The 16,085-nt window shown below is 41.4% G+C and overlaps 3 protein-coding genes across 7 annotated transcripts in view; 1 reads left to right on the top strand and 2 right to left on the bottom strand.

Annotated features, from left to right (window-relative positions):
- The window catches only part of snx17 (sorting nexin 17), a 29,009-nt gene extending 24,438 nt beyond the window's left edge, over positions 1-4,571 (bottom strand). For both annotated transcript variants that reach the window (XM_018735198.2, XM_018735199.2), the window contains exon 1: positions 3,718-4,571. In XM_018735198.2, coding sequence (XP_018590714.2) covers positions 3,718-3,777 — 60 coding nt within the window. In that variant the 5' untranslated portion in view covers positions 3,778-4,571. The remainder of the gene's footprint in view (positions 1-3,717) is intronic.
- atraid (all-trans retinoic acid-induced differentiation factor) lies at positions 4,034-7,768 on the top strand. 3 transcript variants are annotated; one of them, XM_018735201.2, is made up of 7 exons: positions 4,034-4,088; positions 6,163-6,290; positions 6,453-6,521; positions 6,632-6,703; positions 6,814-6,935; positions 7,028-7,128; positions 7,282-7,768. In XM_018735201.2, exons 1-7 carry the CDS (start codon positions 4,074-4,076, stop codon positions 7,384-7,386), a joined length of 612 nt encoding a protein of 203 aa, XP_018590717.1. In that variant the 5' UTR covers positions 4,034-4,073; the 3' UTR covers positions 7,387-7,768. The 3 variants fall into 3 exon arrangements, with proteins under 3 accessions (XP_018590717.1, XP_018590719.1, XP_018590716.1); XM_018735203.2 differs by lacking the exon at positions 4,034-4,088 and adding an exon at positions 5,305-5,704 and having other exon boundaries at positions 7,298-7,371; XM_018735200.2 differs by lacking the exon at positions 4,034-4,088 and adding an exon at positions 5,317-5,704.
- Positions 7,769-7,994: 226 nt separating this feature from the next.
- On the bottom strand, positions 7,995-14,282 carry eif2b4 (eukaryotic translation initiation factor 2B, subunit 4 delta). 2 transcript variants are annotated; one of them, XM_018735196.2, is made up of 13 exons: positions 14,156-14,282; positions 13,721-13,761; positions 13,325-13,514; positions 12,823-13,014; positions 12,443-12,525; positions 10,986-11,077; positions 10,790-10,904; positions 10,539-10,615; positions 10,141-10,243; positions 9,804-9,931; positions 9,312-9,489; positions 8,434-8,614; positions 7,995-8,273 (listed from the first exon to the last, which is right to left on the bottom strand). In XM_018735196.2, the coding sequence occupies exons 1-13, from the start codon at positions 14,205-14,207 to the stop codon at positions 8,074-8,076; spliced, it is 1,632 nt and encodes a 543-aa protein (XP_018590712.1). In that variant the 5' UTR covers positions 14,208-14,282; the 3' UTR covers positions 7,995-8,073. The 2 variants fall into 2 exon arrangements, with proteins under 2 accessions (XP_018590712.1, XP_018590713.1); XM_018735197.2 differs by having other exon boundaries at positions 14,165-14,282.
- Positions 14,283-16,085: the final 1,803 nt, after the last annotated feature.

Below are 16,085 nucleotides of genomic sequence, written 5' to 3'. Positions count from 1 at the left end.
GGGCGGTACCAAACTGTATAGTGGTCCGAGCTGCAGCTGCCTTTGAATTCGGGTATCTACCTCATGCTGCCAGCTTGAGCCGTTGGAAAGGTACTTACCCTTAACTGCTCCAATTAATAAAAAGCTACCCAGCCGTAAAAATGGATAAGTAATTGTAAGCCACTTTGAAGGCAAACGTCAGCTAAAGGGATGATGGTGACAGACTAATAATAGAGCCTAATGGTCAATGAGAGAAACAGCCTCAGCTACAGCACAACTGCACCAGTCTTTTTCTGAAGGTGCTCATCTGTTTAACCAGGGTGCTGTGTAGAGAGTGACAGTCACAGTCCGAGATGGATAGGACTGCGTTTTGCATATATCGGTGTACCACATCTTAGAGTGTCCTGCCTAACTTCCAAGAAATGGCTCAGAACACTTGCAGATCCCATTCCATTGTGTATGATATACATTGCTACAGACCAATAGGAAACCACCACCTCAACATTTACAAACAACGAGAAGCTGATATATTAACATGGATGCATTTCATGAAAAATGTATTTCAAATAAAAATATTCACCTTGAGTGAATCCAGCTAAATTGCTTGTCTTCACCAGGACCTTTTCAGCACGTAGTCGAGCAAGATTCCCGACTGTTTCTCACAATGGGAAACTTTAGCTCCTTAAGTTACAGAGGAAATATTTAAAGCAATGGCCCTTTATTGTCAAGATGACATCATAACAAAGGTTCCAAAACAATCGCACTAATATGAGAAAGTACAAAGCAAATTTCTCACAATTGCTCACTTTTGATAACCACTAGTCCAAGTAAGGTTCACAGTGGTCAAGAGCCTATCCTGGAAGTACAGGGCACAAGGCTAGATAAGGTTCACTCTGGACAAGATGCCAGTCCATCACAGGACAGTCATATACACAGAGTCACACATGCTAACATGGACTTGCTTGAGAACCACATTCTACAGGTTGTGGTAACTTCTGCAGTTATGTGTCAAATTAAAAAGTAAACGCAGCAAAAGCTTTGCTGTTAGCAGCAATAAATATGTACCACTGATATAAATATACTATGTCAAAATCTCAGGTACTGGGGGTTAGACAATGGCTCTAAAACAACTAGGAAATTTTCAAAACCTAACAATTTGACAGTGTTCTCATGTAGACAGTTTGTTCTGTATTTGTTACACTTTTCTTCTAAAATATTTGAGAGGAAGAAAAACTTGATTTCTCCAACACTTTGTAGCTCAAATCACAAGCAAACTTTTTCCTTGATGTTATGGTACATAGGTAAACAAGTCACATTTGGCAAAGAAATGTATTTTTAATGCTGTGGTCTATACCAGACGTTCCCTCTAAATATGTCAATGACAAATGTTTAAATTTGTCCTGCTAGAAAAAATTACATTTGCAGGATAATTTAAATGAATTCTGGAATCTGTGGACACTTCTGGAATTCACTAGAAACTGCAGCATTAACATGACTTTAACATACTTTTTTCTCCACCAAGTCCTCGCTCTTTGTAAGTGGACATATTTGCAAATTCTTGGTGCACCATCTACCTGTACACTTTTGTGACTCTGTGCTGTCTGTAAAACCAAAAAATTAATTAAAAAAATATTTTGTAAGGTTGAAAACTTAGCAAAATGTGTTACAGGGCAGCAGGTGGCATAGTGGTTTGGGCTTATAGCCTAGAAGTACCTAGATCAAATCCCAACTCCTGATATAGTACCCTTAATCAAGGTACCCATCCTGAGTTACTACAATGAGAATACACTACTGTACAAATGGAATTTCATATAATTCAGTGTGAAATACTAACTAGCTAAAGAAAGAAATAAACCTTCAGGCTGTTTATCCTACCACTTATAACTTAAAGCGATCTCTTTTCGGTCTAACAATGGCAAGCAGATGGTAGGTACGAATCACAAAATTTTCCAGTGATGAGTCACAATTATAAGGTTATTTTAAACCCCTTTCGTCACTGCTTTTTAATGAGGCAGGGCAGAGAGGCAGCGCGTTTCAGAGGGGAAAAAAAAAGCCTTAAAATATTTGGATATTCTGCCACAATTTCAACACTCCTCCAAAGAAAATGGCAGAATTTCCTCTCTGCCAGCCAACTCGTAACGCGGGACTCAACAACGCCAGACCTTATTCAGAAGTTAGCTTTTGAACAATACATTTTGTGACCATGTACCAGACACTAATTTGTTTTGCTTAACTAAAAACTGCCAGCAGTGCTTAGCCGGAAAAATAATGATTTATCCACCATGAATTTATTCTCAGCTACAGGCTTGTTCAGTGGTTTCGTGACAGCAACCTCATCCAATCTGCGTGTGTGAGCACATACCAGCAATAATCATCTCTTATAAAAACACTTTGGGTCACAGCATACAGAATGTCTCAAACACGTAAGAGGGAGAAAAAAAAAAAAAAAAAAAACCTACATGACGTTTCAAATTTAAATTTTCAGCCCCTGCTTAAAATGCAGACCTTTGTCATATTTTTGTAAGCAAAATATATACCCCCAGTGCATTTAAGGAACACTTAACACATTAAAGTGAAGGCATTTTGAGACTCCCTGCACACAGAAGTGTTGCTTATAGCTTTTATGTCATAATATGCATATAAAGCTTTTAAATGATGCATTGTTAACATCTTTTGTCCTTTATGACATAGCAGTATTATGTCACCGTTTCTACGTCATAGGGTGTGCATAAGATATACATGATAGGTCACAACCAAAATTTTCATATATCTCACAGCATATACCATGCTGCAGTAGAGGATGCGTTACTTTTCACATTTTGATGTCATAATACGTGACATCTGCTCTCATGGAGAAGTTTCACATCTCAGAACTCATCATGAGTGACACACACCATCAGTGTTCAACACGTAGAAGTACGGGAGTGAGGAACGTCGTGGCGCTTTAAGCACATTAAGTATGAGCCACCGTGTCCTCAGAACTACAGTTAGTTTTCACACTGACAGAAATGTGCTTCCTTGTGTCCTTCCAGTTACTGTTCTTGTTTCTGTGCAAACTCGCAGTGCGCCGCAGCAGGTCCGCGTCAAACGCGCAGCAAAGGGGCCAAAAACACACACACACACACACACACACACACACACACTGCGCCGTGCAAAGGTGCTCGTGCCGTCAGCTGTTCCTGCGACCGTCTCGCGCGGAAGCCCGCCGCGAGAGGAGCCGACTGCGTCACGCGGGAGATGCCGCGAGCGCCGCAGCGGCGGGAAGGAGAGCGGCTCCGCTCGCTCGAGAAACCGTGTTCGGGCAGCCGTCCTTGGTGCGAAAACACACACACACATACACGCTGCCTCACATGCCACGACCGCGACTGATTCCACTCGAAATGTGGCGCAACTTGTGGACTTCATCCCCCCGCGTCGAGTCCGTTACACCAACACAGAGCTCGGCTCTTTGGTGAGGTGATTTTACTGTGAATTTCTGCCCATGTCCAATTTCCAGACCGTCGGGAGCAGCAGAGAGAGAAATGCGCCAGAGACGCATAAAACCGCGCGGAAAGGAACAGAAGCAGGCGCGCGGCTCTCTCTCGTCATACATAAATTAATTATATTCACGTACGTAGAAAGAAAGGTTGTTTTTGTCTTTTTTTTTTTTACACCCTGATATGATTTTATAGATTTTGTTATTCAAAAGCATGACTAACACGAAAACACATTCGTTCGTACACTGAACCCTCAACTTACCACATATGTTGATCCATTGTCTCCGGAACGGACCTCGGTCTCAGGGATGGAGAAATGCATCTTTTTTTTTAATTTTTATTCAGGGCTTTAATAGTCTTTTTTTTTTTAAATGTCTCTGGTAAAAAGGCACCAGGACAGGAGCTGTACTGAATGATCCACACACGGTTGGGTGTGTTTCGACAGACAAGATGTTGTGAGCAGATGGTGTTCAGGAGTGTGTTCTCAGCCGGCTACTGCAGTCCACCGAGTTCCAGTTTTCAGAGCAGGACGTTTATTTTTCTCCCTTTTCTTACGGTATTTGAAATAAAACTTCTCAAGTGAGGAATCCAACTTTCCCCGACGTGCCTACAGCAGCCATGTTGCGAGCCAAGGTAACTCCACCTCCATCCGTGTGTGTGTGTGTCAGAGAGAGAGAGAGAGTGTGTGTGTTCGTAGCCGAGTTGCCAGCAAACTCCTTTCGAATCCCAAAGTAAAAGCCAAACAAACGTGCTTATGCGGACAAGTTTTAAAATGCGTTCAGTGAAATCCGTTCATCCGCGTAACTTCTGAATCATTTGCTTCACGAAACCGAACACTTCTGTGCACAACGAACGGACCCCGTCGGAACAAATTTTAATCTACTATGGTGGTACAAACGAAGCAGGGGGAGAGGCCCATCATCTGAGCTGCTGGGGATGACAACTGCCCGCTCAAATCTACATAACTTCTCCTGAAAGAAAACGACGCAAAGCAAAAGTAATTAAAACTATACCCATTCTCTACGTACTATCGTCACTTTATTCCCCCACTTACGTTCGTGTGTAGCCGTACTACCCTCTTTGTGGGGCAGAAGCCCAGTGGTTCAAACCATCCACGTAAAAGGGGAGTCGAAATTTAGTTTCCGTAACACTCCAACGCTTAACTTTGTTATAGATAATTAACTTATTTCCACATCACACATTTCAGGTTCTATACATTTTTAGCACACCCATATCTATGACGTCGTTTTTATAGTCACAAATAGAAGCAAAGTTACGCGGCACCCCTGCGACTGAAGTGGAACATGCCTGAGTGTCAGAGCAGTCAGGTGACCTCCAGATTGCACAAGGCTGGCAGTGACAACTGTGGAGCCTTTCAGACCGAGTGTTGGCCTGTTTGGGTGCGGTATGAGAAAGCGTCATAAATTGTGCCCATTCACAGGGTATTTATTTGGTTTGTCTGAATTTTTTTTCAGTATGGCAATTGTTAGTGAAAAGTAGAGAACTTAAAGTGGTTGTTCGGTACTTGGTCCAAAAAAATCATGTACATATTATTAAGTGACTTACATAACACTAAAATTTTAAGACACGATGTACGTATCTCATTACATACGAATTAGCATGAATCGACCCTTATAGTGTCATTTTTTGCTCGACTTTGCTGTCACTGGTATGACTGAGGAACAGTGCCATACACTGGCAGAGCCTACAAGTTAACACTTCTCCTTCTAATTTCTGTCCCCCAGTATTTTAAATGTCAGCTTTCACAAACATTTGATATTTGTTATTACAAGAAGGATATGAGTATAATATTATAATATGCAATATGTTAAAGTATAAATGACCTCATAAAAATACGGTTTACACCGTATTATTTAAGAGTTTTACAACTGAAACTTGAGATTATTAAATACGTTATTGTTAACTGCTGTTATTATTGTCATGTGTTAAGAAACGAACTGCTTTTTATTTAACATGCTCCCTCGGGATCAGAACAACATCGACGTGTTGAATTCTCCCAATTGAACGAGAGTGGGCAGAGCAGTGCAGGGGGTCTGCGGTCACGTGATATACCAGGAGGAGTTACGTGGCTCGACGCGCTGTTTAGTCACGTGATATAAAGGTCACGTGATTCGCGTCTAAGTGAAAGACTTGAAAGAGGCGCAGAACACAGCACAATGTTTACATTTGTCACTCTATGTATAACGTCGCTTTTGTTTGGTTCAAGTTATCAACAGATGGAATTTCAGGTAGGAAATTTAGTTGTGAAAGAGCCATTGAGTAAAGAGTCAGCTGGATGTTGACAGCTGAACTAGTCACTTGACACCTGCCGAACGTTTTCAAGAAATCGTCAGATCTCGCTGCTGTATTTGATATGCATGTTTACTAGTTGCCGTCTGCCGAAAACACCAGTGTTCACGTGTAACATCTGAGTGTCTTCATGGAAAAAACCAGATCAATAAATAAGAGGCAGCTTGTTGTGGACCTGGACCTGCAACCTGAAGTTTGTGGGTTCGAATCAGACTGTGTACCACTGTAGAACCTCTGCGTAGGGGACTTATTCTGAGCTGTGCCCTACAAATTGTTATATCATAATCACATGTATGTATTAAGTATCGCTGTTGATCGGTGATATGGAGTAATAATGATGGTGGTGTAGATGATGATGATGATGATGATGAAGGTGATGGTTTACCTTGTGTGAAAGGTGTGCCACTTGTGCGTGGGCAGTCTGCAGAATGGAACGGCTGTGGGATATTTCTGCGCTTCCTTGTCTGGCAGAGTGGAGGGCCGCTGCTGCTGGCGACAGCAAGGCGAGAGAGCCTCCATCGTGGGGTAGGAAGCACCACATCCACATTGTAGTTGTCCCCATTTAGTATTTATGAACAGAACAACATTGACAGATCTCTTATAGAAAAAGAGAGGTTGTGCAATGCATATGTGATCTGAGTTCAAACATGAGTGTGTGGGATCATTATGCAAACTGTGGTCTTTCAGGTTAGACCTCTCCAATTGTTCTCTAAGACACATTGAGGATCTGCAGGAAGCTTCCACAGCAGTAATGATGTATGTCCAGTTTCTGTTTTTCAAGGATTTGTTCTGTTTAGTTTTCTCCTTGTTTCCTGAGTTTCTGCAGGAAATATCTGAATTACAGAGACTGTGTTTGTCTTTTACAGAGATCTCTCTTCCAACCCAGTTATAAACATAAGTGATTCAGTATTTCAAGGCTTTATAGAACTTCATTACCTGTAAGTTTACAACAATATTAATCTTTGAAGCATATGAGGCCACTGAAGACTTTATTATTGTAGAATACACCAACTGTAACATTGTACTTTTTTTTTCTCTATGGATTTAGGAGATTGCCTTCTACACTTCAGTGTCCAGGAGGAAATGCATCATGGGAGAAAGTGACATCTGATGGGGTTGTTTGCCTTTGTGAAGAGCAGAAGGATGCCTGCCATCAAGATGGAAATATGTGTATGTCCAGATTAAAAGCCTCTTCCAGTTTTGGTGTAAAACCACAGGTTTAATGTCATTACGTTCTTGTATTTCACATTTTGTCAATTTAGCCTGGAACTGTCCAGAAAATTCCCTTTGTGCTCCAGATGGTCCAGGCTTCACTCAGTGTAGCTGCACAGGAGAATACCATGGATACAAGTGTCTGCGAGAGGTGAGTGGACAAACAAGTTGTTTTCTCTGGCTGCTATTCCTGGGTAAGGTTACAGTTGGTGATGGGGTGGGGTATAGATTTAAAACTGTAGCTAAATTAACAAGGTTTGGTGTTGTTTATATAACAACACAGTTCATTTGTATCTGACTACAGGGTCAGTTCCCCACAGGTCTAGTATTTGGGATCCTGGGTAGCAGCACTTTCCTGGCGTCAGCACTGTTGTGGTACACGCAACGACGGAAGGCTAAGTTCACCTGAACTCCCCAGCTTGCCCTCCCCCTTTCATTTTCTACAACAGGCCCTGGACTCTACTGATGACTTTAAGTAGGCATTTCCTTCAGTGTTACTGACATCCTGTTCAATGAACTATTGGCAGGGTAATACCTCTAAACCCTCTTAAGACTGCGTTGGTATTTTTTCAAGAGGTAACGATTGTCACATGTGGCCAACATACTGATGTTGAATTTTGGTTCCAGTTTAATGGAGCAAAAAAAATCAGAGTGGTTTAAACTGAAAATTTCATGTGAAATTCAAACTGACACAAATTACCTAAAATATTTATGGTAATTACCTACTGAAAATACCTTGTGTTCTCATAAGCATAGACTGTAGTTTTTGCTGACATAAAATGGGTGCTTTTGTGGAAAAACTTCTGTACTTATTTTCAGTGAAAGCGTATTGTTCATGGCTTCAAGAAGCACTAGCCGGAGTACTTTCACAGTTGTAATGTTAAACTTCATCTGTATGTTACATAGCTTTAGTGATACACATTTCATGTTGTCTTTAAAAGTACTAGCACCTTAAACTGTTAAGTAACATGTTGACTATGCAAAATTATATAAAAAAATACAGATAGGATGGTTGCTTAAAAAATAAAGCACAAATTCAAATATTTATTGCATGCTGGAAAACAGCGTACACAGACATGCGTAAGTTTTGTTGTCCTCACTGATCCACATTCTTCACCCTTAGAACCACCGGCACCGAGGTGCACGGGATCATTCCCAGCTCTGTGATCACCAGATCCACAAAGTCTGGTGGTGTGACATCGTACACAAGGTTTAACAGGCCCAACATGTGGAAGCTCTGCCAGTGCTTCAGCTGTGTCCTGCCATTCCGGGTCACTGTGAGCTCATCTGGGTCATCTAGACAAAATAATTAGAGCTGATATTACCACCACATTATTTACAACTAGCCCCCCCAACAATGTGTTTATTTTATACCAATTATAAGTTGTGTATCAGTTCTATTCTACATCCATAAGCATTCATAGGAGAAAACCAAACTAATAATGTGCCATAGTACCTAGCTCATTGGATACAAAGGAGTCTGTCTGCACTCTTTCACAGAACTTGTAGGTCTCACAGCACACCAGCACAGGTACATTGTAAGCCTTGGCAACGAGTGCAATTTGTGATGTTCCAACACGTGACATCACATAACCATTCGCCAGTAGTGCATGGGCCCCAAGGAAAACCTTTGATACCTGGAAAAACATTCAGAGGAAAACTGTTCAAAAAAAGCTGCTGAGGTTATCTGTATGTAACCTTACATTACAGACTTGTTAAAAGTAGGCACAATTCCAGTTCAACATAGCAACTCAATGTCAGCTAGCAAAATAAATTACACCTTCCACCCTGCTGGAGAAGCAGGTACCGTGGTGGTTAGAGCCACAGCCTTGTTATTAAAAGACCGAGGGGTGAATACCACCTTCTGTTGTAGTATTCTAGAGTGGAAGTACTCACCATGAATTGCTCGCGTTAAAAAAAAATAAATAAATAAAAAAAAATAGCTGTATATATACACATATAAAAAGTAATCATACTTAAGTTACACAAAGAAACTATCAATAACAGCTCATCCTACTGCCAGGGTGCAGTGGTTTGGAGCCTATCTCAGAAGAAAATGGTGCCAGGCAGGGTACACTCTGGGTGAGCAACCACTCCAAAACAAGGCAATCATACAAACACTTGTTTACTCACACACAAATACTCAGTGCAATTTAGTCAACAATCTACCTGAAACATCTTTGGACTGCAAAAGAAAACCAAGGCAAACAAAGGGAAAGCCCAAAGAACACAAGGAGAACATGCAAAACTCCACCCACACAGAGACAGGAACTCTACATTAAAACATCCCCTTCATCTGAAATCTTATGGCTTGAGGGAAACTGTAGGCTTCACCTCAGGCAGAATGTAGGAGACAGCAGAAATGAGCACGTAGGTGCAGTGGATGCCCATCTTCACCAGCCGCCTCAGAGCCTCCCGTCCCTCTAGTCTGGGTCGGCTGTCCACCACCACCACCCTGAATTTCCTCTCCTTCTTGAAGGCATCACATAGAATGTGGTTGACCAATGACGAGCTGTGTGGCACAGGGGATTACGAAATAACAGAACTCAGCTGCATCCAATACAGGAAGGAATCTGTTACCATTCATTGTTATACCAATATTCATAAGGAAGTTGAGGATTACTTTTTAAATAACACTTTTCTAAAATGGGAACATGAAAAGCAACATATCTTTATTATTTAATCTCTAGCTGCAGTTTTGATTTTTATAACTAGTATACCAGAGAGATAAATGTAAACATAAGGATTTTGTAATAGTTTTCCCCCTTTTTATCCCCCCTCCATTAAATAAGATGACATTTAAGGCGAATAAGTCTCAGTGCTTACCATCCATAAACCAAAATGACATCATCATTGCTTATTTTCTCAATGGCAAATTTTGTAATTGCTTCGGCTGCCAGATTTATTTTCACCTCGATGTAATTATCGATAGAGGCCTGCAGTCTGGACTTTGCCTGTGAAGAGTTATATGTTACATTGTGTGGAATGTTTGTTCCTTCATTGCCTATTGAGTAATGAAACTGCTGTACTAACTTGTATCGAAGACAAAGTGAACTAAGGACATGCAATGATTTGTATAATTTACACAACTATACACAAGGCCTGTTAGCATAAGTTTTATAACCAACAGTATAATCCAGAATCATTACATATTTAGACTCACCTCCTCTTCTTTACATTGACTCGGAATATTTGAGATTTCCTTTTTGATGAACTTGATTGCATTGCCCATACTAGCCGACAGAGGGCGACACTGGTTGAGAAAACTGAAAAAGGGGATGGTACCATTGGGAACACAGAAAAACCTTGTCAATCCATATTCTCCACAAAACCTGCATGGCTTCATGTGACCACAGAACTATGCATGACTTTTTTTAATGATTCAGCTGTTCAAATCATTCCATTTAAAATTCTGAATAAACAGCAGACAAAACAAACACCTTTTTTGTTTCTCATAGAATTACTGACACACTGCAGCCAATTGTTTGACAACAATACTGAACTGAATGCACTTTGTGTCTTCAGAGGGGATGTCACATTCAGGCACGCTGTTTATTATACCTGATGTAAGGTTTCAGTTTGTTTACAAGGTCTCTGGACAGCTCCTCATTTGGAGGGGTACTGTAGTCCCGAATAACCTAAAGGAAATAGCATTTTGCACTCAATTTTTAAACCATGATTAATAATAGGAAATTCCAGTGCTTGCAGAAGAGAGGAATTTATAGTTCACAAGAGCATAGTAATCTGAATAGAGTTACAAGAAAATGCTAACTAAAGTGGACATGAATGAGGCTGGCTTTGGTGGACGGTACCTGTTTGAAGGCATGCAGAAGGGCGATGGAGCGCGCATTTGAACCTGCCACGATGCCTTGAGAGTACTGTAGGCCTAGCCGCACGATGGATGGGTGGATCACAGTGGAGGGAATGCTTCAGCAGATAAGAATAATCAGAAATAGGAACACGAGTGACCACGTTGCACAACTAAATAACAATCCTTGAGCCAGATACCTCATCTGCTGAGTGAGAGGTGCCTTGCGACTGTACTGGTGCAGGTGAGAGAACAAGCTGACTTTGTAACCATAGTCCAGCCTCACTGGGATCTGAAACACAACAGGATGAGAAGAGTGTTAAACAGACCAAGGCCAGGTGTGTTCTGAGAGAACTACACTCAAGGATTTCACCACAAAAAAAAAAAAAAAAAAAAAAAAACTCACTACCTGCACAGCAACTGGTTCTTACAGCAAATAAAACAGACAGCTGGTTTAGACAACTCACCGTTCAGGACAATGGACATCACAAACACTATACTGGACTATGATTAGTCACATTCGCCAAGACTGAACATTTCCCATATATGCAGTACTCAATAACTTGAGCTTGCAATAATTAAGAGACAATGCTTTGAGGTCAAATGAAAGCCAACTGCAAAGTAGTAGAGCCAGACCTTAACCCCAGACACCTTTTTATTAGCACATATCCAGAGAGCCTGAAAGAAAAGGAGGAGCAGAGCACATGCAGTGACATAAAAGCACAGCTGCAAATGAGGATCTTACTATCACAAACTACAGACACCCCTCGACTTATGCAAATAGGCCGTTCTACCCCTTACGCAAGTCAAAAGTTACATATGTCAGATTCCCCTTCTTCCCCCATCATTCAACAGCATTCTTCACTATCATATTTATAGCTGATAGGGATAAACCTGGTTTCCGTGCTATAGATGAAAATCCTTTTCCATCTTCATACTTCCTTAATATTTTTAATTCCATCTCTAAACTGATTACTGTACGCTTGCTTGCAAGATGGTTCTCATTTTCCTTCAAGCACACGTTTACCACTAGGCATTGTGAATAATAAAATGGGTAAAATATGTGAAAAAAGCACTACACTAACGAGAGGGGATGCGTTCACAGCTCAAAGCATGCAGAAAGGGGGTCGAGAAGAGCTACCTCCCCGTGGTGACCCCAAGCAACGTCCCTGATGGCTAAGCGCTCTTCAGACTGATCAAACTGATGCTTAAAGCTTGCCTTATGTTGCTAAAGATCTGTTTGTTTTTGAGCATACGATAAATAAAATAAATAACACACAGGAACAGGGAAGATGCAGCTTCCTTCCTTGCCTGGCTACGCCGACTTGCGCTTAACGTATTTCAGATGTTTTGCGTAGGTGCTAACCGTAAATAACATGTATGCCAGGAATTTTTTAACGTAAATCCAGATTTACGCAATTCAAATTTATTAAGTAGAGGGGTGTCTGTTCTTCCATTGTAACATTTCTCCTTTCGGCAAATAAACACTTGTGTTTACACAACCTTCCCGTTGAGCTCTTAAGACTACCTTTTTCAGGTACTCAAAAAATAGGTTTAAATAGTACTATCTACCAAAAACAAAAACAAAAAAAAACACAGGACTCCTCAGTCAGATAGTCAAGTGAAGGCATGTTAAGTATCAGATAACATATCTCACTTGTTGCTTCTCCAACTTCTTAGCCAGCTTTTTCACAACTTCAGGGTCATCTGCCTGAATGTGCTCTGGGAGTCTTTTCACCACTGTTGTAAAGGTAGAATTTGTATTATAAAAATTGCACAGTAGCAGGTGTAAACTGCTGCTGAGTCCATCAGTTTCATCGTTGGTAAAATATTACCTTAAAAAACCTTAAATGTGTGATTTTTTTAAATACTGTAAGATACTGCACTTTTAACATAAATTCCATTCATTTCATGTTGCAAATATCTCTAAAATGTTAATTCCTTCCATAAAGAAAACTGTAAAAAAAAATGAAACAATTATTTTTAATTATTAATGATTAAAGTTAAGCAGCAATATGTAAGCAAGAGGGGAGGCACCTGGTTGCAGCTCGTTTGGAGGTGCCTTCGTTTTGCCCACCGAGGGCTGTGCAGCAGACTCTCCCTTCTTGGCCTGCTTGCTGGCCCGGTCCGCTTCTTGCCGAGCCCGTCTCTCCGCCCTTAGCTCTGCTTTGCTCTTCGCTGGCCTGTCTACAGGTGCTGGAGCCTCGCTCACAGGTGATGCTGACAGGGCTGAAGGACACAGCGTTAGCCCATGGCAGTTTTAAAAGAAAAACACATTTAGACACATTGTAATAATGTAGAGAGGAAGGACAAACTCTCAAGTCCTCAACTTACTACTTAGTGATCTTGAAAGATAACTCAGCTGTCCCCCATATAAGTAGTGTGAATTTCTTACTAGTTGCTATTAGTGAAGAACAAATGTCCATTTATGATGACCATAGCAGCACTTCCTCAAACAATGGCATTGTGTAAGTTAATTGTTCTCACTGGAAGAGTTAATCTTGTCAACAGTGAATGAGGAGTTGATATCTTTGATTACCTTTCTGTGTCACCACTGGCTGCTGGACTTGTGTGGTGACCTGAGCTGAAGGAGCAGTCAAAGGTTTCTTGTCCTTCTTGCCCATCCCATTGTCAGGTTGGCCCTTGTCATCCTTCTTGTTCTTCTTCTGCTGCTTCTTCTCCTTCCTGAGACGCTGTTTCTCTTCTTTGCTCAGCTCCATCCCGTCATTCTTCGAATAAGACAGTCATTTTGATCACTGAAATACTTTAAATCTTTAGGAAAAACACCTAAAATATGCTACATTTATAAAATGGCTTTTGTATTACTTAAGTCTCAACTAAATGTTGACCATAAACAAACAAGCATTCTAGACACTTGGACCAAACAAACAGTGGCGTTACCATCCCATAATAAACTACAACAAACCATCCTTACTCTCGCACGCAAAATCTCATTTTTCTTGGAGTCCGTTTCATCTGCAATCAAAAATTGAAAATATAAGCATGTAGAGTCTAGATTTACACTGAACACGTCCAGTATTGCATCAGCTTATTATTGTTACAAACTCCTACATAATTCAATACAATTGGTATAGTAGTTTAATAACAAAAGGAAGTAAAAGCTCAAAATGCTACATATTTAATTTCCACCTTTATGAAATATTAAATCCAAATGACTGAGCTTTTTTTTTCATCGAAGTTGACGAGCTGGCAGCTACTTCGGAGCAGACACGAAACACCCCTCAGACACTACAGTTAGCTAGGAAGTCACTACTACGTCGTTTCGAGGCAACTGTGCAATATTTTATTCTGCAGAAAATTCACACATGAAAGACACATTCATGTGAGAAGTCCCCCGCAAGAAATTTACCTTGCGCACCCGAGTTGTCGTTTAACTCCTTCGCCTCAGCGGCGGCTGCCATGTTTGAAAATGCAAAGAACGCGAGACTTTCTCCAGCACTGGCACGAACAGGAAGTTGTATGAAGCTCCGCCCCTTCGCGACTACCCAAACAGCGCAGGGCTCTTCCGTCCCGCAGCCTGCATTGGAGCCTGACTGAAAGGAAGTCCCGTGACCGGAATTAAGTATGGCAGCCGGAAGGGAAATTCTATCAAGTTCCGCCTTTGCAGGTCGGAACGCTGTATATCTCGTGCTGCCTAACATATTGCTTTGTTTACCTGTTTTTATATTCATTTTATTTTATGTTTCTATTTAGTTACACGTTGTCGACTTGTATAACTGACAGTGTCATTTCTTCACTTTAACACAAGAATTATGTTAAGAAAACTATATACTACGGCAGTAACTGATACTTTTCGTGTTTCATATCATTTCCCCCCCCAGGCAAATTATGTTTTACCTGTTACCAGAAGCCTGCGACAGCAACATTTCTCTGCCAGATCAACTCAACAACTTTTGGGGGAATTTGATATTAGAGGCTGCTTGTTAAAGGTGGCAGTGAAGGAGCTGTCTGCGGCAGCCGAGAAGGCAAGTCAGTCAGTGGTTATGATGGAGAAGAGAGCAGGGTAGTTGGGTTACAGGTTGGAGGGAGTTGTGCAGTGGTAAATTAGTGGCTTGTGACTAGTAATGGGAAGCAGCTAGTGGTAATTAAAGACATGCATTGTTGAGCCTTCCAGTGGAGGTGTCGTGGTGCTTATTCAGCAAAACACCAGTCAATGAAATACTCATGTTGGTAGCCTGTGGATTTGGTTTGTTGGTTTGGGTTGGTTGGAGAAGGTAGTTAAGCTTCTTGGTCTCGGGTCATGGAGATGTATGTTGGCTATGCTGCTGGATGTTGTTCTCTGTGGCTTCATCGTTCATGTTGTTGGTTGGACTGGGTCTTTGTGTACAGCTGTTGTAATATACACATGGGATTAAACATCTTTTTCTGTCTGTCTCGAATGTACTACTAAACTTCATCTCACTTTGAAATGCTGAACAAAATGCCTGCACTAAGCACACCACCAACAGGTGTTGACCAGTTTCTATGTCTGTCTTCAGCCAGTATGAAGAGATCTCTAATCAGGATTAACTCCTGTAAAGCTGCCAGCCCAGACAATGTACCTGGCTGCATTCTAAAGGACCATGCAAAAGAGCTCAATTTCTTCACAAGTATCTTGAACACTTCACTGTGTCAGGCAGTTGTTCTCACATGTTTCAAAGTGACCATCATAACACCAGTGTCAAAGAAGTCATCTCCATCCTGCCTGAATGACTACTGCCCTGTTGCACTGACGCCTATCATCATGAAGTGCTTCGAAAGGTTAGTCACGGAATACATAAAATCCATTCCCTCTCCATTCTTGACCCATTCCAAGTTGCATATCGGGCCAACCAGTCCCTGGGTAATGCTGTATCCTCTTTTCACCCGGCCCTGATACACCCGGACAAGAAGAACATATGTGTCACAATACTGTTTATTGATTTCACCTCAGCATTCAGTACCATCATTCCTCAGCAACTTGTGGGCAAACTAGGCTGGCTGGTCCTGAACAGCTCACTCTGTAGCTGGATTTTGGGTTTCCTCACTGGAAGACCTCATTCGTTGTGGACTGGCAGCAGGACTTCAAGCACCACCACACTGAGAACAGGGTTGTGTGCTCAGTTCCTTGCTATTCTCCCTACTGACTCATGACTGTACTGCAAAATCTGCCTCCACCCACATTAAGTTTCCTGATGACACAACTTGGGTGAGTCTCATCAGCAACAATGATGAAACATCATCCAGAGACCAGGGAGACCAACTGGCTGTATGATGCAGGAACAACAATCCCCTCCTAAATGTAGGGAAAACAAGAGGTT

This window comes from Scleropages formosus, chromosome 1, assembly GCF_900964775.1.
Source record: "Scleropages formosus chromosome 1, fSclFor1.1, whole genome shotgun sequence".
NCBI classification, from domain to species: Eukaryota; Metazoa; Chordata; class Actinopteri; order Osteoglossiformes; family Osteoglossidae; genus Scleropages; species Scleropages formosus.
The sequence above is the reverse complement of the archived record's forward strand: the minus strand, read 5'-3'. Positions and strand labels throughout refer to the sequence as shown.

Bases quoted from the DNA above. Each gene is read 5' to 3' on its own strand.
- atraid (XM_018735200.2), top strand. From the start codon at position 5,633: ATGTTTACATTTGTCACTCTATGTATAACGTCGCTTTTGTTTGGTTCA. The intron at 5,705-6,162 runs GTAGGAAATTTA...CTTGTGTGAAAG, and splicing joins ATCAACAGATGGAATTTCAG to GTGTGCCACTTGTGCGTGGG. The intron at 6,936-7,027 runs GTATGTCCAGAT...TTGTCAATTTAG, and splicing joins CCATCAAGATGGAAATATGT to CCTGGAACTGTCCAGAAAAT.
- eif2b4 (XM_018735196.2), bottom strand. From the start codon at position 14,207: ATGGCAGCCGCCGCTGAGGCGAAGGAGTTAAACGACAACTCGGGTGCG. The intron at 12,526-12,822 runs GTGCCTCCCCTC...CCTTTACAACAG, and splicing joins TCCAAACGAGCTGCAACCAG to TGGTGAAAAGACTCCCAGAG. The intron at 10,244-10,538 runs GTATAATAAACA...CCCCTTTTTCAG, and splicing joins AAACTGAAACCTTACATCAG to TTTTCTCAACCAGTGTCGCC.